Genomic DNA, 24,283 nt, shown 5'->3' on the forward strand with positions numbered 1-24,283 from the left:
GCTGGATCCTGTGTGCTGCGGTGACCCCCGGTGCTGTAAAGTGAGCTGCCGCTTTGCAGGATCACTTTACTGCACCGGGGTCACATTGCAGCATATAGGGGACCCAGCGCCTGGCAGCACTCACCGGAGCAGCGGACACCGGCTCCCTGGACAGGGAGCCGGTGTCCGCTGTTGTTGTTTTTTTTCTTTCTTCTTTTTACACTTTGATCAGCTTGTGTGTCCATTGGACACACATAGCTGATCATTGTAGCCGGGTCCCGCTCAGCTTTCTCTGCCAGGGGCAGGGAGAGCTGGGCAAATGCCTTCCTATCGCAGTGCTGCCCTGTGATCTCACCAGCCTGAGCTGGCGAGATTATCACAGGGCATACTGCCGTATTTTTTTCACATTTTTTTTGTAAATCTGGTCAGATCACATTTCCCATTATAAGTATGGGAAATGCAATGTGGATTACTAAAAAAAAAAAGGGAATTAAAGGGTTTGGAGCAGTTTTTTATGAAAACTGATCCAAATGCCCTTTAATACATTTAGGTGATACTAAAATAATGTGTAAAGGGTGTGAAAACACCCTTTTTCACATTATTTTAGTAAACATAATGTTAAAAAATAGACCTCTATATCTTTCTGCACGTTACATCTGCCTCACTTGCACTGCACATGGGTGGTCATTACGAGTTGATCGCTAGCTGCATTCGTTCGCTGTGCAGTGATGAGGCAAAAAAAGGCACTTCTGCGCATGCGGCACAATGCGCACGTGCTTCGTACTATTGCAACGAACGATGTAGTTTCACACAAGGTCTAGCGAAGCTTTTCAGTTGCACTGCTGGCCGCAGAGTGATTGACATGAAGTGGGCGTTTCTGGGCGTCAACTAACCGTTTTCAGGGAGTGTTCGGAAAAACGCAGGTGTGGCAGAAAAAAGCAGACGTGGCTGGGCAAACGCAGGGCGTGATAATGACGTCAAAGCAGGAACTAAACAGTCTGAAGTGATCACAAGCACTGAGTAGGTATTGAGCTACTCTAAAACTGCACAAAAAAACTTTGCAGCCGCTCTGCAATCCTTTCGTTCGCACTTCTGCTAAGCTAAAATACACTCCCAGTGGGAGGCGGCATAGCGTTTGCATGGCTGCTAAAAACTGCTAGCGAGCGATCAACTCGGAATGACACCCATGGTTTTGTCCATTAGAGAAAAATGTTGCTGCGATCAGGTCTGAATTAGGCCCTAAATCAGGAATGTTTCCAGTTGTTGCTGCCATGATCCTTTTTGTAGTTTTCGGTCCTGACAAGTATCTTATTCGTTTGTGTATTAGCCATTTTGCCGCTAGTTTTTGTACCGCGATGACATTCAACTTGTAACACTTCTGGAAATAACTTTCATATTTTACCCAAGAGAGGGTTCAGTTTTTCTAAAGATAGATTGACCTTCCTTTTGTTACCATAGATTAATAAATAATCTCTTGAAACTGTTATGTACATACAAAGTAAAGGAACATGCTGTATGCAGTGAAGCCCCATTTGGGCATTCTGTTAGGGGCTAGACATGTGTTGCCAGATCCACAGAGAATTTTGCTATGGGACCCAGCAGTTGCTTTATACTCCACTGGGCACCTAATTGCTATTAGCTTGTTCCCCACTGACAGCAGTTCAGCTGCAACCCACTGCAAGATTTATGGTGATGGCTAAATAATATGTGTGGCTTAACCCTTTTTCTGAAGTCCTACAATGATTGCCATTAAGTGTATAATGCACAACTATTAAAGCATATAAAATAAGCTTATGTGCACACCAGAAGCTGAATTTTCCTAATAAATTTAAATGAATATGGAGAAAATACATCACTATCAATTTCTGTATTATGTGTTCAATCTCCCCCTGAGACTCACCGGTTGAAACAACTTTAGTCTCTTTTTTTTGCAGCAGTTGGGAAAACAGAAAGTAGCAGTCAAATTATCAAAGTAATGAAACAGGTTACCGAGTCAGTACTAGGTACTTGGATGATTGCATTAAAATCTTTTATGTTGGTTTCACATAAGTGCAAAATTTTATATCAACCTCAGTGATTCAAAACCAATGAACTTTGGGCAGCACTATGGCTTATTGATTAGCATTACAGCCTCAAAGCTCTGAGCTCAAAACCCGGGTATGGCTCATCTGTGTTGTGTTTGTACATTCTCCCTGCATTTGGCTTTATAAACTCCGATCCCGCTGCAGTTCCATGGTGCTTTTGTAATGTTGCATTGCTACACGTCTGACCAATCAGAAAGCTCCCATTCATTGGTATGATCCACTGTAACCTGTCATACATGAAAGGACCCCTAACTGGGTAAATAGCAGCATGTAGGTGTTTTTATTTATTTTTCTGTGGTGACTGGCCTAGGTCTGCTTGGCACTATGACGGGGACCCCACACTGTGTGTTTCTCCCCCCACTACAGTGCCACTAGCTGTGTTTCTCCCCCCTACTACAGTGCTGTACTAGTCTGGTAAACCTTATTGTTGGTTAGTGGGAATGTTGGGGGAACACCATTTTCTTTCTTCCCGCTTTGTTAATTTGTATATAATAGGTCTAAAGTGTGGTTATGCATTTGTTTTCAGGGCGGTTTGCATGTCAGTTTGCTGTAAAGTTAGTTCACACATACATATATGAGATACCCAACGGCAGGGATGGACTGGGGCTGCTTCACAGACAGCAAAGGGGGTGCAGCCACAGGTCACAGGGACGTGCCACGAGTCAGAGGGACCTGAAAGGTCAGCAGGGTACTTCCATGATATCTCCTGCATTACCTACAGTATATAATTAATGGCCCTATTACTAAATGTCTACAAAATAATGTGAAACTTGGCCCCTATGTGAGACAACAGTGAAAGTAGTCTGATGCAGATATCCCGTATAAATATTATACAGTGGAGAAGAAATGTGTGGTGGGGCGAGGGAGATAAAGCAGAAAATAGATGGACCCGTTGAATGAAATTTCATATGTTTATATATGTAATAAAACTATAATGAATCTATTTTGCATTATTAGCTAAATATCCACTATTATTATATTGCTGCAGGCCAGCACTGAATAACACAGCATGGTTCATGAAGATACGCATGGGAAAATAAAACTACTGCCCCTTCACCACTACTGTCAGTGCTACTGAGAACCCTACAGTGTATAAAGGAAGTCCCAAAATAGCAAGATTGTTCAAAGATGGGTTATTTTGTAATGAGGCGAACAAATGCCACCTCTGCAGCCACTGGAGCCCCCCTTTGCAATGCATCGTGCCACTTTGCAGCGCCAATGCTTACTAATATCTGTAAATGTTTAGGGGGCATGACCATGCCTACACAGATTTGGCCACGCCCCACAGTAACCGGGCGGCCCTGGACATAAGGCCTGATTCAGAAATGTACGCAATGTTGATGCTGTACACAATGGAGCGATTATTTGCCACTGTGAATGCTCCAAAGCCACATTAGCGATATGCAAATTAGCATTTCTGAACATCAAATCTTGAAACCCATGCTGAGCACCACTCCTGTCAGCTAAGAACAGGAAACTGAGGCTGCTGTGCTTGGAATGCCGGCGCCGGGTTTAGACTGTGGGGGGAGGTTTAGGGTTAGGCTATGGAGAAGGGGGGTTAGGTTTAGGCTGGTATGGGGGGAGTTAGGGATAGTTACCTCCGGGGATTGTTAGGGTTAGGCTGCGGGGGAGGGGGATAGGTTAGGTTTAGACTGTGGGAAGGGGGAGTGTAAGGTTTAGCCACCACCGGGGAGGGTTAGGCTGCATTGGAGGGAGGGTTAGGTTTAGGCTGCGGGAAGGGAGGGTTAGGGGGGCATTAGGGAATCCTGTCGGGATTCTTAACATCAGGATGCCGTGGTCGGTATTTTGACCGCCGGCATCCCGAAAGCCGGCATATAAAACGCAACACGTTAACAATACATCAGACAGTTATAATGGCTAACTTCTCCACTGTCTAATTTTTCCACTTTTATCACTGCTTAGTACATCTCCCTTTATGTAACTATGTAACTATAAACAGTGACGTCTATTAGTTCTATGATAGAAAAATATCTGCTAACTTCAAAAAGGGGGCATAATTGTGGTGTAAATGCTAAAAGCAAATAATATGTATTATCAGATGTTGTTGACTTGTTGTGAAGGCGTGATTTATAAACACCTTGGGCCTGTTGGAGAAAGAGCTCAATACAAATAAAATTATTATTATTATTATTATAAAAAAGTATAAGTGTCACGCAGCCGCCCCGCGACCCTTACTTACCTCTCCGGGCGTGCTGGTCCTCTCTGCGGCCGTCCTCGCTGGCGGCTCCCGGCTCCCGTCGCTCGGCCCGGCGTCTGGGCGGGTGACGTCATCAGGCACTTCCCACCAACCAGCTGGTGGTGGAAAGTATAAATTCAGGCACCAGGCACTGCATCAGTGCCTGAGTATCATCAGTTCCCCAGGAGTGGTGATTGCCACACTTCTGTGCCTCCAAGCATCTCCGTGCCTCCCAGCACCTCCATGCCTCCGAGCATCTCCGTGCCTCCCAGCACCTCCGTGCCTCTGAGCATCTCCATGCCTCCCAGCACCTCCGTGCCTCAGAGCATCTCCGTGCCTCCCAGCACCTCCGTGCCTCCGAGCACCTCCGTGCCTCAAGCACCTCCGTGCCTCAAGCATCTCCGTGCCTCCAAGCACCTCCGTGCCTCAAGCACCTCAGTGCCTCCAAGCGCCTTAGCGCCTCCAAGCACCTCAGTGCCTCCAAGCACCTCAGTGTCTCCACGCACCTCAGCGCCTCCAAGCACCTCAGTGTCTCCATGCGCCTCAGCGCCTCCAAGCACCTCAGTGCCTCCAAGCGCCTCAGCGCCTCCAAGCACCTCAGTGTCTCCACGCGCCTCAGCACCTCCAAGCACCTCAGTGTCTCCAAGCGCCTCAGCGCCTCCAAGCACCTCAGTGCCTCCAAGCGCCTCAGCGCCTCCAAGCACTTCAGCGCCTCCCTGCACCTCAGTGCCTCCAAGCACTTCAGCGCCTACAAACACTTCAGTGTCTCCAAGCCCCAGTGCACGTTTGCGCAGTTGTGCCTCCAGCACCTGGTATTCTTCTCTGATTCACCAGCACCTTTCAAGTTCTGTCTTTCAGGAGACCATCAGCGTCCACGCGTGCCTCCTGTCTGCCGACCTGATCCTGCATGAGGAAAACTTACATTCGGCCATTTCTGCTGCGGCCCAGTTGCAGTTCCTCTTCCCGGTCACCGGAAGAAACCCAGAGTCCACAACACTCCCAAACCAGGTCAGTGATAGTATACTCAGGCCTCATAGACCCGGGGGATCGGAACACGGACTCAAGTGCCATCCAGAATCTGGCTTCCCGAGTACAAAGTCAGGAAGCGGCACAAGGTCAGGTGATGCAGTACCTCCAGGAGTTGTCCGGGCGTCTGGATCAGATTCAGGCGTCTTTAGCCTCGGTAATTCCGGCACCAGTTCCAGTAGCCGCACCAGTTGCCGCTTCCAGCAATGTTCAACCATCGGCCGGTGCCACTCTGCGCCTTCAGCTGCCTACTCCGTCCCATTATAATGGGAATCCTAAAAATTGTTGTGGTTTTTTAAACCAATGCGAGGTACATTTCGAGCTACTTGCACATAACTTTCCTACAGACCGGTCCAAGTTGGCATATATTATTTCTCTGCTGGAAGGATCTGCCTTGGATTGGGTGTCTCCATTATGGGAACGTTCTGATTCACTGGTTTCCAATTACTCCGAATTCATCACGTCTTTTCGACTAATTTTTGACGAGCCCGGCAGGATGACCTCGGCCTCTTCTGACTTGCTCCGCATCCGTCAAGGCTCCCGATCCGTGGGTCAGAATGTGGTTCATTTTCAAACCATTGCCTCTGAACTTCGCTGGAATAATGAGGCTCTGAGAGCTGCTTTCTGGAACGGTCTCTCTGATCGCCTGAAGGATTAGTTGGTCACTCGGGAGCTTCCGGATTCTTTAGAGGAATTGATCTCTCTCTGTGTCAAGGTAGATCTCCGGATGCAGGAACGTGGAGGTGAACGTAGTCTATCGGATCGTTCTAGGTTCCGGCTTCCCCCTGCAAGGCAAGCGGTGGTCCCAAGTCCGGACGAACTCATGCAGATTAACCGATCCTGATTGTCCCCGGAGGAGCGACAGCGTCGTCATGAGGGTAAACTCTGTCTGTACTGCGGAGCTGCAGGTCACTTCATCAAGTCCTGCAAATCCCATCCGGGAAACGGGCAGGCCTAGCTTGTTCCGGAGGAGTCAAGTTGGGGGTTACGACCAAATCTTCTCCGACTTCGGACTGTTTGCTTCCTGTAACGTTAACCACCAAGGTTACTTCCAAGTCTTTTGAAGCCCTGTTGGACTCCGGGGCTGCGGGGAATTTCGTTTCTTCCCTCTGTGTCCAAAGCCTGAATTTGGAAGTACGGTCCATCGAACGGCCTATTTCCTTGACAGCTATCAATGGTACTAGGATATCCAAGGGCATCATAACAGAACGCACGGTTCCAGTTAAATTACAGGTCGGGGCTCTACATCAAGAATATTTGGAGTTCCTGGTGATTCCGGAAATGCATCACGATCTGGTACTCGGAATGCCTTGGCTCAAAATTCACAATCCCCATATCGATTGGAAGACCGCACAGATTCGGTCTTGGAGTTCTTTTTGTCTCGCTAACTGTCTCACCCCTGTCTGTCCGCTTCGTGTTTCTACTAAGGCGGAGGAAGAGCTTATCCCGGAGGCGTACCAAGAGTTCAAGGAAGTGTTCTCGGAACAGGCGGCTGACCAGTTACCACCCCATAGGTCTTGGGACTGCCCCATTGACCTCATCCCAGGGAAAATGCCGCCCCGGGGTCGCATTTATCCTCTGTCCCTTCTAGAGACACAAGCTATGTCAGACTATATCAAGTCCAATCTTCACAAGGGATTCATTCGCCCCTCTATCTCCCCGGCTGGAGCGGGTTTCTTCTTCGTGAAAAAGAAGGACGGAGGGTTAAGACCATGTATCGACTACCGCGGCCTAAATGATATTACCATCAAAAATAAATACCCCTTGCCTCTAATCACAGAGCTATTTGATAGAGTTCGTGGTGCCCACGTTTTTTCCAAGCTTGATTTGAGGGGGGCCTATAACCTTATACGCATCAGAGAGGGAGATGAATGGAAGACCGCCTTCAATACCCGGGATGGGCATTATGAGTATCTGGTGATGCCGTTCGGTCTTAGCAATGCTCCTGCTGTCTTCCAGGGATTCGTCAACTAAATCTTCCGAGACATGTTATACCTAAGTGTCGTGGTGTATTTGGATGACATACTGATTTTTTCCAAAGACCTTGCTGAACACAGGATACAGGTCAAAGAGGTACTCCGCCGTCTACGTGAGAATCATCTCTATGCCAAGATATCCAAGTGTACCTTCGAAGTAACATCAATACCGTTCCTCGGTTATATCATCTCGGGGATGGAGCTTCGCATGGACCCGGAGAAACTTTCCGCCATTCAGGACTGGGCACAGCCACTCTCCTTGAAAGCAATACAAAGATTCTGGGTTTTGCGAACTATTATAGAAAGTTCATTAGAAGTTTCTCCACCATTGTTGCACCCATTACCGCCTTGACGAGAAAGGGTTCCAACCCGGGTTTGTGGCCTCCCGAAGCCATAGAGGCCTTTTCCCACTTGAAATCGGCTTTTATGTCCGCTCCAGTACTCCAACAACCAAATTTCGAGGAACCTTTCTTCCTAGAAGTTGACACATCCTCGGTCGGAGTTGGGGCCATTCTCTCTCAGTACGCCTCAGATAAGAAATTACATCCGTGTGGCTTTCACTCGCGTAAATTCTCTCCGGCTGAATGAAATTACACTATTGGAGACCAGGAACTCTTGGCAATTAAATCTGCCTTGGAAGAGTGGAGATATCTCTTAGAAGGGGCCAAACATGTGATTACCATTTTACACTGATCACAAAAATTTGTTGTATATCAAAACCGCACAGTGCTTGAATCCTCGCCAAGCTAGATGGCACTCTTCTTCACTCGATTTTCTTTTGTTATCAAGTACCGAGCCGGGACTTTCAATACTAAAGCGGATGCACTGTCCCGTTCACAAACTCCCACAGATGAAGAGGATTCTTTTGAGCGGAGTTTAATTCTGAATCCAATTTCTGTCTCCGCTGCCTCAACTACTCTAGGTCCTCCCCGTGGAAGAATGTCCGTACCAGCTAAATTCCGGTCGAGGATACTACAGTGGGCCCATATCTCCAAGTTTTCCGGTCATCCCGGCGTCCAGAAGATGTACAAGTTTCTGCAAAGATCTTACTGGTGGGACTCCATGAGGAAGGATGTACAGGATTACGTTAATTCCTGTCCACAGTGTACACAGCATAAATCTCCCCGCCTACCTCCTGCAGGGTTACTTCGTCCTCTGTCCATTCCTATGAAACCCTGGACTCACATTTCCATGGACTTCGTCACCGACTTGCCCTGTTCCAAAGGTTTCAACACTGTCTGGGTGATCGTCGACCGTTTTTCGAAGATGGCGCATTTCGTTCCATTGACTGGTCTGCCGACAGCTCCTAAATTAGCTCTAATATTTGTCCGAGAACATTTTCGGTTGCATGGGTTGCCTCAAGAAATAGTCTCTGATCGAGGGTGTCACAACTGAGGGCCTGAGCTGACGGGAGGCAGCCTCAGTTGTAGGGGCTGAGATGTAACGGAACCTGGGAGGTTGTATCAGACCCCTAGACATGTAAGTAACATGTAGAATAACTGCCCGAAGGCGTGACCACGACAACCAGGATAAAAGTCAATGATGTTTATTATGACAAACTCCGTAACACAGCAGCAGTAAAAGGAAACATAAAAGTCAACAGAGGATAAATACAATTCCTGGGTACTACAGGGTGGCAAGGGCCACAGGCACTGGTAGTGTGAGACAGTTCTTATAATTTTCTAGTTGGAAAGTCCTTACCAGGCCTGACTGTAGCAATGGAGAGAACCCAGGATCGTACCAGCTGATGTTCCAGGAAAGGCTGGGCTGCTGAAGGTAAAACGGCTGCTGTGGATACTGGCTGGAACCAGACTGTTGTTGGTACGGAGTGGATACTGGCTGGAACCAGTTAAATAATAAACGAACTTGAGAGCAATGAAATAATAATGAAGTTTGGAGTTTGAGAGCGGTGAAATAATAATACCGGTGGAGAGTGGTAAACTGCAGAAAAGGACACCGGCCCTTTAAGAGAAGCTATACACTGCTGGAAGCTGGGCTGGAAGCAGGTGATTGTTTGAGAGCGGTGAAATAATAATACCGGTGGAGAGTGGTAAACTGCAGAAAGGACACCGGCCCTTTAAGAGAAGCTGTACACTGCTGGAAGCTGGGCTGGAAGCAGGTGATTGTTGTAGCTGGAAACAGGTGAGTCCAGAATGGATCGGAGAGTCAGGCTACACCGCAGATGGAATGCTGGTGCGGGTCTCTATAGCAGAAGTCTGGAGACAGGAGCTGGAACCTGGAAGACAACCACAGGAGAGAGACAAACTGGAACTAGGTTAGACAACCAAAGCACTGACGCCTTCCTTTCTCAGGCACAGCATACTTATACCTGCAGCAAGGAAGGGGTTGGCTAGGCAATTATGCAAATCAACAATACAGACAGCAGATTGGTGGAAATAATCAGAAGACAAAATCCAAGATGGCTGCGCCCATGCAGACACTTGGAGGGAAGTTTGGTTTGTAATCCATGTGAGAATTGAAACAGTAATGGCGACGCCGGCCACAGGAGACAGGAGACGCCAGACTGACAAGCGCACATTTAACCACGCGGGCACAGCGGAGGCCGCGGCTGATGAAATCACCACTCTGCATGTGGAAACTCAGGAACAGCGGGATCCGGTCCTGGAACGCTGAGCCAGCCTTAGGAGGCATCTGAAGGGTAAGTAATGGCGTCCAGATACCCGGATCGTGACAGCACCCCCCCCTTTAGGAGTGGCCCCAGGACACTTCTTAGGCTTTAAAGGAAACTTTGCGTGGAAATTTCGGACCAAGGCAGGAGCATGGACGTCTGAGGCATTGGTCCAAGAGCGTTCTTCAGGACCATAGCCCTTCCAGTCAATGAGGTATTGTAACTGACCGTAACGGAAACGTGAGTCCAAAATCTTGGCCACCTCGTACTCGACTCCCCGTTGAGTCTGAACTTTGGGAGCTGGAGGAAGTGCGGAATGAAACCGATTCAGGATCAGCGGTTTCAACAAAGAAACATGAAATGTCCTGGGTATTTTCAAGAAGGATGGTAACTGTAACCTGTAGGCAACAGGATTGATGACTTGTTCAATCTTGAAGGGTCCGATGTAGCGAGGTGCAAATTTCATGCTGGGAACTCTCAACCTCAAATTCTTCGTGGACAGCCACACACGATCACCCACCTTGAGAGCAGGAACCGCTCTACGCTTCCTATCGGCAAACTTCTTATACCTGAATGAGGCTTTAAGCAGGGCTGCGCGGACGTTCCTCCAGTTATTTGAAAACTGACGCAAGGTGACATCCACTGCTGGAACAGAAGTTGCGGGAAGCGGTTGGAATTCTGGGACTTTAGGGTGGAATCCATAATTAATGAAGAATGGTGTAGAAGAAGATGAGGAATGGTATTGATTGTTGTGGCTGAACTCGGCCCAAGGAAGGAGTTGAACCCAGTCATCTTGAGAGGAAGACACATATATACGGAGGAAGGCCTCCAAGTCCTGATTCACCCTCTCGGTTTGACCATTGGTCTGAGGATGGTAAGCCGTGGAAAACTTTAACTTGACTTGGAGGGCTTGACACAAACCTCGCCAAAATTTGGCTACAAATTGTACTCCACGATCCGAGATGATCTCTTCAGGAAGACCGTGAAGTCGGAAGATCTCTTGTATAAACACTTGAGCCAACTTGGAAGCTGACGGAAGATCGGTGAGAGGGATGAAATGTGCCATCTTGGTGAACCGGTCAACTACCACCCAGATGGTATTAAACTTGTTGCAGATAGGTAGATCGGAAACAAAGTCCATCGACAAATGGGTCCAAGGTCGACGGGGAACAGATAATGGAACCAGTTGCCCCGCAGGCGACTGGCGGGAGACTTTGTGTTGGGCACACTTTGGGCAGGAGGCAATAAATTCCATAACGTCCTTCTTCAGAGTTGGCCACCAGTAGGACCTAGAAATAAATTCAAGGGTTTTCTGAATGCCTGTATGTCCAGCAAAACGGGAAGCATGGGCCCAATGCATGAGCTTCTTCCTTAGAACTGGCTTAACAAAACTTTTCCCTGGTGGAGGCGTAGAGTCCATCCCTACCGTGGAGAATGCCAACGGATTAATAATAGGATGCTTGTCTGCAGACTCGGACTCATTTTCTTGCTCCCATGAGCGGGAAAGGGCATCGGCCTTACGATTCTGAGAACCCGGACAGAACTGGAGTTTAAAGTCAAACCTAGAGAAGAAAAGTGCCCATTTGGCCTGACGAGGATTCAGACATTGTGCGCCTTTGAGATATAAAAGATTTTTGTGGTAGGTAAGTATGGTGATTGAGTGGGAAGCTCCCTCCAACAGGTATCTCCACTCCTCCAGAGCGAGCTTGATGGCTAGCAACTCCTGATCGCCAATGGCATAGTTGCGCTCAGCTGGGGAGAACTTCCGGGAGAAGAAACTGCAAGGATGTAGATGTCCATCTTTGGCCCTCTGGGATAACACTGCTCCTACTCCAACGGAGGAGGCATCTACCTCTAAGATAAAAGGAGAGTCGGTGTCGGGCTGTTTCAGAACTGGTGCAGAGATGAACCGTTGCTTCAGAAGGTGAAAGGCCTGTGTAGCTTCCTCGGACCACTTGGACGGATTAGCACCTTTCTTGGTTAATGCAGTGATAGGCGCCACGATGGTGGAAAAGTCTCGTATAAATTTTCTATAATAATTGGCGAACCCTAAGAACCTCTGGACCCCTTTGAGGCTTAAGGGTATAGGCCAATTCTGGATTGCTTGGAGTTTCTCAGGATCCATCTCTAGTCCGGAACCGGACACAATGTAACCTAGAAACGGAATGGTTTTAACTTCAAACACACACTTCTCCAATTTACAATAGAGGTGATTGACACGGAGACGGGAAAGAACCTCTTTTACCCAGAAACGATGATCTTCGAGATTATTAGCAAAGATGAGGATGTCGTCTAGATAAACCACGACATGGCGGTACAAGATGTCCCTGAAAATCTCATTCACGAAGTGCTGGAAGACTGCTGGAGCGTTGCTCAATCCGAAGGGCATGACGAGGTACTCATAATGTCCGTCACGGGTGTTAAAGGCGGTCTTCCACTCGTCACCCTCACGGATTCGGATGAGATTGTAGGCACCCCTCAAGTCCAGCTTTGTGAAAATAGTTGCACCACTAACTCTATCAAAGAGCTCGGTAATCAGGGGTAAAGGGTATCGGTTCTTGACGGTAATGTCGTTCAGACCTCTGTAGTCGATGCACGGACGCAGACCACCGTCTTTCTTCTTAACGAAGAAGAAGCCTGCGCCGGCTGGAGAAGAAGATGGTCGGATGAAACCCTTCGCCAGGTTCTCTTTGATGTACTCTTCCATGGAGTGTGTCTCAGGCAGAGACAACGGATAAGTTCGGCCTCGCGGTGGAACCTTCCCTGGAATGAGGTCGATTGGGCAGTCCCATTCTCTATGAGGAGGAAGGATATCAGCAGAGGCTTTACTGAACACGTCCGTGAAGTCTTGATATGGAGGAGGCGGAACATCAGATGACCTGGGGAAGGAAGAACAAACAGGAAGAACTTTGGCTAAACAAGTCTCAGCACAGGAGGGACCCCATGCCAGTATTTGCGTAGTCGTCCAGTCAATTGATGGGTTGTGGAGACGGAGCCATGGAAGGCCTAAAACCACTGGATGTGTGGCTCTTGGAATCACTAAAAAAGAAATATACTCAGAATGAAGAACTCCCACTCTCAGACGAACTGGAAGAGTCCTTAAGGAAATGACTGCGTCAAAAATCTTGCTGTCATCCACGGCAGTCAAAGAGATGGACGAGGACAGTCTCTCGGTGGGTAGGGACCACCGTTTAACATAAGCTTCGGTTATGAAATTCCCAGCTGCTCCGGAATCAAGGAGGGCAATGACGTTCCTGTAACGTTGAGCAATTTGGAGCGACACTGGGAGGTTACAGTCATGAGGAGATGGAGAGGAGATCATTACTCCTAGCCGGCCCTCTCCTTGGCGAGCTAGGATCTGGAGTTTCCTGGACGTTTGGGACAGGCATTGATAGTGTGCGACGGAGCTGCACAGTAGAGACAGAGAGACTCAGAGAGACGTCTTCGGCGCTCAGCGGGAGATAGACGGGAACGACTAATTTGCATAGGCTCATCCTTGGATGGAGATGGTTGACGAGGAGGAGGAGCAGAAGATTTAGGAGTAGCTGATCTTCCTCGCTCAGTTGCTCTCTCTCTGAAACGTAGATCAACCTTCGTGCAAAGAGAAATTAGCTCATCCAACTTAGAGGGCAAGTCTCTGGTAGCTAACTCATCCTTGATGCGTTCTGATAAGCCATGCCAGAATGCAGCATACAGGGCCTCGTCGTTCCATGCCAGTTCGGATGCCAGGATTTTAAACTGTATAAGATACTGTCCCACAGTACGTGTTCCCTGGCGTAAACGGAGAATCTCAGATGAAGCAGATGTTATCCGGCCTGGCTCGTCGAAGATGCGCCTGAATGTAGCTACAAAGTCAGTATAGGAGGATAGCAGGGGATCAGACTTCTCCCATAAAGGTGATGCCCAGTCAAGGGCTGAGCCACTGAGAAGGGAGATGATATAGGCAATTTTGGTACGGTCACTGAAGAAATTGCCAGGTAGAAGCTCAAAGTGGATTTCACATTGATTGAGAAATCCCCTGCAGAACCTTGGAGATCCATCAAATTTTGCTGGCGTTGGAAGATGAAGATGTGGACTGGAAATGGGTAAGGAGGGTGGGGTTACAGCTGGTGTCACTGTAGTGGACGCACCGGACGTGCCAGGTCCACGGAGGGTCGTTTGAATCCCATCCAGCCGTGTAGAGAGATCCTGGAGACAGCGGATGATGTGGCCCTGTGCAGCCTCCTGATGTTCAAGTCGGGCTGCCAGTTCTTGCATCGGCCTGGCCGCTTGATCCTGGTCTCCGGCTGGATTCATTAGGTCAGTGCTTACTGTCACAACTGAGGGCCTGAGCTGACGGGAGGCAGCCTCAGTTGTAGGGGCTGAGATGTAACGGAGCCTGGGAGGTTGTATCAGACCCCTAGACATGTAAGTAACATGTAGAATAACTGCCCGAAGGCGTGACCACGACAACCAGGATAAAAGTCAATGATGTTTATTATGACAAACTCCGTAACACAGCAGCAGTAAAAGGAAACATAAAAGTCAACAGAGGATAAATACAATTCCTGGGTACTACAGGGTGGCAAGGGCCACAGGCACTGGTAGTGTGAGACAGTTCTTATAATTTTCTAGTTGGAAAGTCCTTACCAGGCCTGACTGTAGCAATGGAGAGAACCCAGGATCGTACCAGCTGATGTTCCAGGAAAGGCTGGGCTGCTGAAGGTAAAACGGCTGCTGTGGATACTGGCTGGAACCAGACTGTTGTTGGTACGGAGTGGATACTGGCTGGAACCAGTTAAATAATAAACGAACTTGAGAGCGATGAAATAATAATGAAGTTTGGAGTTTGAGAGCGGTGAAATAATAATACCGGTGGAGAGTGGTAAACTGCAGAAAAGGACACCGGCCCTTTAAGAGAAGCTATACACTGCTGGAAGCTGGGCTGGAAGCAGGTGATTGTTTGAGAGCGGTGAAATAATAATACCGGTGGAGAGTGGTAAACTGCAGAAAGGACACCGGCCCTTTAAGAGAAGCTGTACACTGCTGGAAGCTGGGCTGGAAGCAGGTGATTGTTGTAGCTGGAAACAGGTGAGTCCAGAATGGATCGGAGAGTCAGGCTACACCGCAGATGGAATGCTGGTGCGGGTCTCTATAGCAGAAGTCTGGAGACAGGAGCTGGAACCTGGAAGACAACCACAGGAGAGAGACAAACTGGAACTAGGTTAGACAACCAAAGCACTGACGCCTTCCTTGCTCAGGCACAGCATACTTATACCTGCAGCAAGGAAGGGGTTGGCTAGGCAATTATGCAAATCAACAATACAAACAGCAGATTGGTGGAAATAATCAGATGACAAAATCCAAGATGGCTGCGCCCATGCAGACACTTGGAGGGAAGTTTGGTTTGTAATCCATGTGAGAATTGAAACAGTAATGGCGACGCCGGCCACAGGAGACAGGAGACGCCAGACTGACAAGCGCACATTTAACCACGCGGGCACAGCGGAGGCCGCGGCTGATGAAATCACCACTCTGACATTCTGCATGTGGAAACTCAGGAACAGCGGGATCCGGTCCTGGAACGCTGAGCCAGCCTTAGGAGGCATCTGAAGGGTAAGTAATGGCGTCCAGATACCCGGATCGTGACAGCGGGGTACAGTTCACCGCAAGGTTTTGGAAAGCTCTCTGCTCGGCCTTACAAATTAAACTTAAGTTTTCGTCCGCTTATCACCCTCAAACTAATGGGCAACTGAACGAGTCAATCAAGACTTGGAGACTTTCCTCCGCCTGTATCTATCCCCTTCACAGGACAACTGGGTAGAGTTATTGCCTTGGGCAGAGTTTGCACATAACCATTCATTTCATTCCTCCACTGGCGAATCTCCGTTCTTCATCAACTATGGCTTCCACCCACAAGTTCCGGAATTACCAATTCTTCCAACAGGAGAGGTTCCAGCTGTGACTTCCACTCTACTACACTTCAGACAAATTTGGAGTAAGGTTCATGCTAGTCTTAAAAAGGTTTCTGTCCGATACAAGTTCTTCGCGGACAAGAAACGGCGAGCCGCTCCTCAATACAAGGTTGGTGACAGGGTTTGGCTCTCCACACGTAACCTCCGGCTAAAGGTACCCACCATGAAGTTCGCCCCAAGGTTCATCGGTCCATACCCTGTGCTACAAATCCTGAATCCTGTGGTCTGCAAGTTGGGATTACCTTCCCATCTACGCATACCGAATGCCTTTCATGTTTCTCTCCTTCGTCCTCTCATCCTTAATCGTTTTCATTCTAAGCCCTCAAGCCCCACTTTGGTAGAAACTGAAACTGGGACAGACTTCGAGATCAAAACTATTCTGGACTCTCGTTATCTTCATAAGAACCTGCAATATCTGGTAGAATGGAAAGGTTATGGTCCTGAGGAGAGAAGTTGGATAGGAGCTTCTGAGGTCTCAGCTCCTCGACTAATCCGGATCTTCCACGCCAAGCACCCTACGAAACTTGGGAAGTGTCCAGAGGAGGGGGTACTGTCACGCCGCCGCCCAGGGCCCCTTACTTACCTCTCCGGGCGCGCTGGTCCTCTCTGGCGGCTCCTGGCTCCCTTCGCTCAGCCCGGCCTCTGGGCAGGTGACGTCATCAGGCACTTCCAACCAACCAGCTGGTGGTGGGAAGTATAAATTCAGGCACCAGGCACTGCATCAGTGCCTGAGAATCATCAGTTCCCCAGGAGTGGTGATCGCCAGACTTCCGTGTTTTCAAGCATCTCCGTGCCTCCAAGCACCTCCATGCCTCCGAGCATCTCCGTGCTTCCCAGCTCCTCCGTGCCTCCGAGCATCTCCGTGCCTCCCAGCACCTCCGTGCCTCCAAGCACCTCAGTGTCTCCACGCGCCTCAGCGCCTCCAAGCACCTCAGTGTCTCCACGCGCCTCAGCGCCTCCAAGTACCTCAGTGTCTCCACGCGCCTCAGCGCCTCAGTGTCTCCATGCGCCTCAGCGCCTCCAAGCACCTCAGTGCCTCCAAGCGCCTCAGCGCCTCCAAGCACTTCAGCGCCTCCCTGCACCTCAGTGCCTCCGAGCACTTCAGCACCTACAAACACTTCAGTGTCTCCAAGCCCCAGTGCACGTTAGCACAGTTGTGCCTCCAGCACCTGGTATTCTTCTCTGATTCACCAGCACCTTTCAAGTTCTGTCTTTCAGGAGACCATCAGCGTCCACGCGTGCCTCCTGTCTGCCGACCTGATCCTGCATGAGGAAAACTTATATTCGGCCATCTCTGCTGCGGCCCAGTTGCGGTTCCTCTTCCCGGTCACCGGAAGAAACCCCGAGTCCACAACACTCCCAAACCAGGTCAGTGATAATAAGAGATAACCTTGACAGCAAAAATAGTTGACCTCTAAGGGTGCATACACACTAGATGACGTGCTCTATGAACAACGTTGTCTAGTGTTTCCCCCTCCCAGGCCGGGTGGTCGGTAGCCGGCCATACACACTGAGCGATATGAGGTTCATACCGCTTAGTGACGTTATACGTGGCCGCAGCTCTTGGACAGCGAGGCTGCTGACATACACACTTGCCGAGAAAATGAATGACCTCGCTCAGGAAGGGTGAAAATAAGCGGCATCATTCATTTTATCGGCAAGTGTGTATGCACCTTTTTTTATGTTCCTTATAATTGTAATTTTTATTTATATTTGGCTTTTAAATGACCCAAGAATTGATTAAGCCTTATGCAGGCGCTACACACAGCTCAGCTGCTACTGTGTTACAGTGTCTGTGACCTGTGTTTTCTTGCATCTCTACTGCCTCTCTATTACACATAATGTGCTGTAGATTAAAGGATGTTATAGCGAAATATAGGCAGCACATGATAGTAATTGGTGTGCACTGTCTGTACAATCTCCTATATAATAGCCCAGATCTGTGACTCTGTGCCTGTGTGTATAATCCTGTGCGTGGCTAGGAGCTCTCATTGGGTTAGCAGCAGGTCTATCACACCCAGTCCACAGCTGACTGGGCGAGAAACGCCCTCCCACATAGGTTACATCCAATGGGAGGCTCTGCCCTTTGGCTGCTGTGTGTTCACAGAGCAGGATTAACAATGGGGCTGATGGAGCTGCAGCCAGATTGTCAGTAAGTATGTCCTATATCCTGTTGCCAGTCCGCCTGCCCCCTCTGGCATCAACAATCCCCAATCCCTAGCCGCGGCGCAGGTGGAACAAAAGCTGCTGCGGCTACCGGCATAGATGTGTATGAAAGCGGCGCAGTGGAACACTTTCATAGCCCTCCCTGTGACACATACTCTCTGAGCCCCGGAGCCTCCTCTGCGCGTGATGTCACAGAAGTGCCTCCTCGCCACAGTCGCGCCCAGATCCCCAGAGGCCCTGACTCCGCAACACAGCACCTGGCCTGCCAGGTGGCTAATGTAATGGATAGAGTGGGTGATATCGCGGAGGGTAATGTCTGGACGCTGAATCAATGTAAAAGGTGACAGTGCTGTGCAGTGCAGTGGGTGTGCAGTGTCACTGACACTACACAGCACTCTCACCTTTTACATTGATTCAGCCAGTCAGTCAGTTCTGTCAGCCAGTCACTATTGTTAGTGCCGGTCTCCCAACGCGCCGCATTACAGGGAAGTAGACGCACTAAATAAACTACAGCTCCCAGCAGCCCTTAGTTCCGAAGCATTCCGGCGCTAAGGCCTGCTGGGAGCTGTAGTTTATTGAGTGCATCTTCTTCCCTGTAATGCGGCGCATTGGGACACCGGCGCTAACAATAGTGACTGGCTGCTTGGCTGCTGTGCGAGTCTCCGGGAGAGACACTGCCAATGGAAAGACAGCGGCTTAGCTGCTTCCAGTAGGAGAAGCATTACACGCCACTCCCCCACTTGCAGTACCTCCGGACCCCCCCCCCCCCCCCACATGCGGCACCCATGCATCCGCCCCTCCCCCACACGCGACACCACCGCGCCAGCCCCTCCCCCACCCGCGGCACCCTGCAACCACCTCTTCCCCACCCCGCGGCACCCCCGGACCCCGTCCCCCATCCGCGTCTCCCCTGCACCCGCTGCACCACCGCACCCACGGTGTCTCCGGAACCCCACCTGCGGAACCCATGCACCCGCCCCTCCCCCACCTGTGGCACCACCGCACCCGCCCCTCTCCCACCCGTGGCACCCCTGCAATCACCCCTCCCCCACCTGCGGCACCCCCCCCCCCCCCCGGACTCCATCCCCCATCCGCATCTCCCCCGCACCCACCACTCCCCCAACCACAGCACCTACTAGGTGTTTCATCAGGCCCTGCGTGCGCTGTTCACGCCGTTGCAAGGGGCTACGACCCCTTAACCATCGCACGCCCTTTGCCCGTGCCATATTTCACCACTCACACAATTATCATTGGAGGTAATACTCTATATAATAAAAATATTGCACGCCACAAGGGCGTGCAAGGGTTACGGGGGCGTAGCCCCTTACGACGGTGTGAAGTGCGCCTGTAGGGTGCGATGAATCACCTAGTGCCCAATAATAGCCAAAACCAGAGTACTATACATTTTGGTAAATATGTCCAGGAGATACTGCTATGGAGTTGTGTGTGCTGTTATCTCCTAATCACATTTTCAGACCCCAGTGACCAGGCTCGCCATCAAGGTGGGACTAGTGGTACAGGAGTCCCCGGCCCAGATAGAGAGGGGGCCCATCCTGGCTCCTATCTGCATCAACAAGTCTTCCCTGCACGTATTGTACCTTGAGGGGCGGGCACAGCTCATTGGCCAATCGCGACCTCCCCTGCCCACAAGAGCTTCATCTCCTCAGAACACTCTCTCTCCCCCCCCTTCCTCCCACAGCCTCCCATTCACATGGAGTTATCAGTCTGATTCCGCCCTGTATGCGTGCCTGCTAATAGCATCAGGAGGCTGTGTGAACGGACCAGCCCCTGTGCACGGTTCTATACACATCAGGTGTGGGTCAGTGAGTGCCATGGCAGAGGGGCTGGACAGGGGCTGTGAGCTGTGCCAGGAGCAGGCCTGGGGCAGTGAACATAGCAGCGGGGTGACGAGGTCAGCCTGCTGCAGGCAGTCAAGTCTGCACCTCGGAGTAGCAGCAGTACTCAGGTTTGTAACATCTGAAAACTGGTGGGTCAGCACTTGGCATATTGCATGGTACAGCACTGAGCATATTGCATGGTACAATTCTGGGCATATTGCTAGAACAGTGCTTAGCATAGCACTGCTCATCATTGGTACTATACTGAAAGCACTGGGCATAGCAGTGGCACAGCACTGGGCATACCATCACATACCAGCATTGAACAACCCTAGGGGGGTTTATGGGGGAGGAGGGGCCCTTGGAGTGGAGCCCTGTCTATTTTGTCAGTCCTGGGCCCCAAAATTTCTGATGGCAGCCCTGCCAGTGACTCCTGGAAAGGCCTGGCTGCTCATACTAGACATCTAATAATAGGATCTTTTCCAATTATGGCATTTTTGAATATGGCTCTGATCTTGTTATAGGATTTGTCTGTGCATTTAGCATAATTTATCAAAAAGGGCAATATATTTGCACAGCTGGAATTGAAAATAAAATAACAATCATCATGTTAGTAATAAATTGGTTAGGGTCAGAATTTATTATTCAGATTTTTTTAAGGTTTAAGAAGAAAATAAAAACCACAATAGTCTGTCAGATGCCATACCACACTGGGGTGCTTCTCTGTGACAAGTGATGTCTGGCTCATCTGCTGCTGCTGCTGTCGATGACTCTTCACTAGCCGTATTAAGAGGAACAGCAGGGCCCCAAATAATAACACAAGTGCCCCAAGTCCCCCTGCTAGGATGGGAAGGTCTGGCACTGTAAACATGGGCTGTGGTTCTGATGGATCCCTAGGGGCTAAAACAAACAGTTATTAAGACAAATGAAGCAGGAAGTAAAATGTTAACAATTCATTTTATATGCTGAAGTTCAAATTCCAGTTTCAGTATTTTTTATTCAAATGTTATAAAGTAGCAGCGAAAACTAGAGGTGGGTTATCATTTGCTTCTAAAATAGCCACTGAGATGGCTCTCTGCCTAGAGCTTCATATTGGCCTATGTTGCTACACCACCCTCTTGAGCATCACACAGCCCAAGTTTCCGACTGTACAATGAAGCACCATGAAAAATGCTTGTATCAGGCAGTGCCATGGCCCCAGTAAGGGGAGTAGTAGATAGGGTCCTCTCAGGACTGTAACTAGGATGGTGCGGGAGGTGCTCAGCACACTACACATTTTGCCCTGTGGTCACACTGGCCGCATCCACCTACTGTCTACAGCTACACACCTATATATGTTCCTAGTTTTAATATTTGGGGGGGGGGGGGCGGGAGTGGTCACACCAATTCTTTTTTTGGCAGAGGGCATCAAAATGTCTAGTTATTGCTCCTGATCCATTGTTCACCGTTACTGGGGAGTGCAGCTTTATTCCCTACAAAACAAGGATCTAGTGTTCTGGATTATAAAATATATTGTGGCCGAAACATTTATGTTGAATCAGCACAAAAATCCCAAAGGGGGAAATTCTGGATTGAATACTGAATAGTCTTCTTCCTCTTCTTCCCATTTTAAGCTTATAGTAGATTTTTACTTTTTTTTTTAAAACTCAAGTACATTATGAACAGAAATTCACAAACACTAAACAAGCTTTGCAGCCTTAACATGTAAAAATATAAAGCAGGAAGGATATACTGTATGTGAGTGTCAGAGCTTCTAACAGTACATATATATGTTTTAAGCTGACAAGTATATCCTCAGAAGGAAATGTCAGAATAAACCCTGTTGGGTTGGAGCATGTTAGCTGCTAAAATTGGTCTTTCAGATCTGTTTTTGCCTTCAATACCCAGGGACCTACAGCTCATCCAATCAGATAGTTTCCACTTTCCAGGCAAAGAGTTGAGGAGGCTGGAAATGAATGCTTGAGAATGACCCAGCTAAGCTACAGTATATAGACTTGTGGCATGCTTCTTACCTGCCTGCCCATGCGCCAAGACCTTCACAATGACTGTACAGTTATCAGTTTCTCCAGACTCTTCATCTCTTGCAGAGACCTATCAACACAACGGGAATAGCAGAATTAAGACATCTATCAAATCACCAATTCTCAAGTGATACTCATAGTGCCATCTTTAATTATACTTAATATACTTAGACAACCACCAACATATTATACAATATGTCTAGTGACCTGTAAAGAAAATATTGTTCTCGAGTTGCTGCCCACTTTCTTTCTACGGATGTCCTGCTAAGCCTATTCATATTGAATGTTTCATGCTACAATAACTCCACTGTCAGAAGTAATGTACTCACAGAACATCTTACTATTGTTATTGCCAGTGAATATTGGATCCAATGTTATTCTGCTCAGCATCCAACAAATGAGAATGTAAAGATCAAATCCCAGTCTATGTAACCTAAACAGTATGGCCGGGATGTAATGGGAACCGAAATGCCTCCAGGGAAATTATCACACCGCATCGGACATTACAAATGTGCATCTAGTTCCTGGAACTTGGCCAATGCAATGGTGTGCGTCTTTTTCCCAGCATCTGTGTATCAGATCCAACGTTTAGGAAAACATCCACTATTTTCGGACAAACCAGAATACGTACATAGGAGGTCCACAGTGTCAGAGAAAGTCACCCATTGGCCACCAAAAGTCCCATGATTAAAGCAACACAATAAATAAACCCCAGTCCTCCAAGACGCACAAGCAACTTATGTTAATTTAAATGATATGCAGCATGGCTATATTCTATGTGTAATTGCGACTGTATCAGCATACCAAATTATGTTACAGTGCTTGGCTGAAACACACTGTAGTATAATATTTTGTATGCAGATATAGTTGGCCCCCTCACAGCTCATTCACTGAAGTCCCCCACTCACTGCTCCTTTCAGTGACCCCCTCCCTCACTTCCGTCTTACAGCTCACTCACTGACCCCAACAGCACATACTGACCCCCCCTAACAGCTTTCCAGGTACAGTTTTCCTGGTACTTGGACCCCCCCCCCCCTGCGTGTGCCCATGTTGGTGGTTACAGTGGTCAGCAGCTGGAATCAGCAATGGCTTGCCTAACATCCATGCCAGTGCCTCCTCCTCCTCCTCCTAGCAGCACTGCAGAGGCAAACAGGGAAATCTCCAGGCCTACAGTATAAAGACTTCTGGAGAGATACAAAGGTATGGGGCACTCCAGCTAGACAGCCAGCAAGTGTGACTGCAGATAATGCAGCAGAATGTCATATATGGGAACATACACCCACATACAGTACTGGAATAGGACAATATAGAATACCATAGCTGTATCTATATAATCTATTATGTTAACTGGGGACAGTATTTGGCATAATGTAAACTGGTGTAGCATAATATGAACTGGGGACATTACTGGAGGCACTATGATGATAAAATCTCTCCGCATGCTAACAGACCTGGTTCCAACCCTGCTCCCCAGCTGCTCTAGGCTATAACACAATCGTAACAGCTGGGCAGCTCCATCACCCTGAGCTCCTCTCAGATGCGATTGTGCACTCGGGATCATGACATCACTATGTCACATCATGCTGTGCACCACTGCAAGGGGAGTAGTGCTCTGAGGTGGTCAATGAAAGGGGCAATGAGGGTATGCGTGAGTACTGTTAGTGGGGGTCAGTATGTGCTGTTTGGGGCAGTGAGTGAGCTGTGAGGATGCAGTAGGGAGGGGGTCAGCGAAAGGAGCAATAGGTGCTGTTAGTGGGGCAATTGAGGAGATCAGTGAGTGATCTGTGAGGTGATCAGTGAGGGAGGGGGTCAGTGAAAGGAGCAGTGAGTGCTCTGAGGTGGACAGTGAGTGCAGTTACAGGGGTTATTGTGTGCTGTGGGGGCAGTGAGTGAGCTGTGAGTGGGTCAGTGAGGGAAGGGGTCAGTGAAAGGAGCAGTGAGTGCTCTGAGGTGGACAGTGAGTGTTATTATAGGGGTCAGTGTGTGCTGTGGGGGGGCAGTAAGTGAGCTGTGAGGGGATCAGTGCGGGAAAGGGTCAGTGAAAGGAGCAGTGAGTGCTGCTAATGGGGGTCAGTGAGTGAGATATGTTGGGGTCAGTGAGTGACATGTGTGGAAGTCAGTATGAGCAGTAAAGGGCTTGGTGTTATATGGAAGGAACTGGCAGTAAGAGGGAGAGCTATGGAGGGTACAATCAGATTATGCAGGAGAGGACTCAATGATTGATACAGCAGATATACAGGGAAGGCTAGTAGCAGGACCGGATTAAGGTCTGTGGGGGCCCTGGCAATAAATGTGTGGGAGTCTAAAGTGAAACCTGTGCAATCTGCACTAGCAGTGGAGTTTTGGAATTCCGGGTTTTCCAAGATGCACAGATCCAGCAGGAACCCATCACTGATAGACAAGAAGGTTAAAA

The 24,283-nt window shown here is 49.0% G+C and overlaps 1 protein-coding gene and 1 long non-coding RNA gene across 3 annotated transcripts in view; one reads left to right on the top strand and one right to left on the bottom strand.

Moving 5' to 3' along the window:
• The window catches only part of LOC134932353 (uncharacterized), a 231,816-nt gene that overhangs the window by 35,980 nt on the left and 171,553 nt on the right, over positions 1-24,283 (top strand). The gene's annotated exons all lie outside the window — the stretch shown is intronic.
• Positions 1-24,283, bottom strand: part of LOC134932350 (uncharacterized) — a 38,548-nt gene that overhangs the window by 2,753 nt on the left and 11,512 nt on the right. Inside the window, exons 5-7 of the mRNA XM_063926696.1 lie at positions 21,862-21,940; positions 20,556-20,749; positions 1,880-1,900 (exon numbers count right to left, since the gene is read on the bottom strand). Coding sequence (XP_063782766.1) covers positions 1,880-1,900; positions 20,556-20,749; positions 21,862-21,940 — 294 coding nt within the window. The remainder of the gene's footprint in view (positions 1-1,879; positions 1,901-20,555; positions 20,750-21,861; positions 21,941-24,283) is intronic.

Source organism: Pseudophryne corroboree, chromosome 6 (genome assembly GCF_028390025.1).
Source record: "Pseudophryne corroboree isolate aPseCor3 chromosome 6, aPseCor3.hap2, whole genome shotgun sequence".
Taxonomy (NCBI): Eukaryota; Metazoa; Chordata; class Amphibia; order Anura; family Myobatrachidae; genus Pseudophryne; species Pseudophryne corroboree.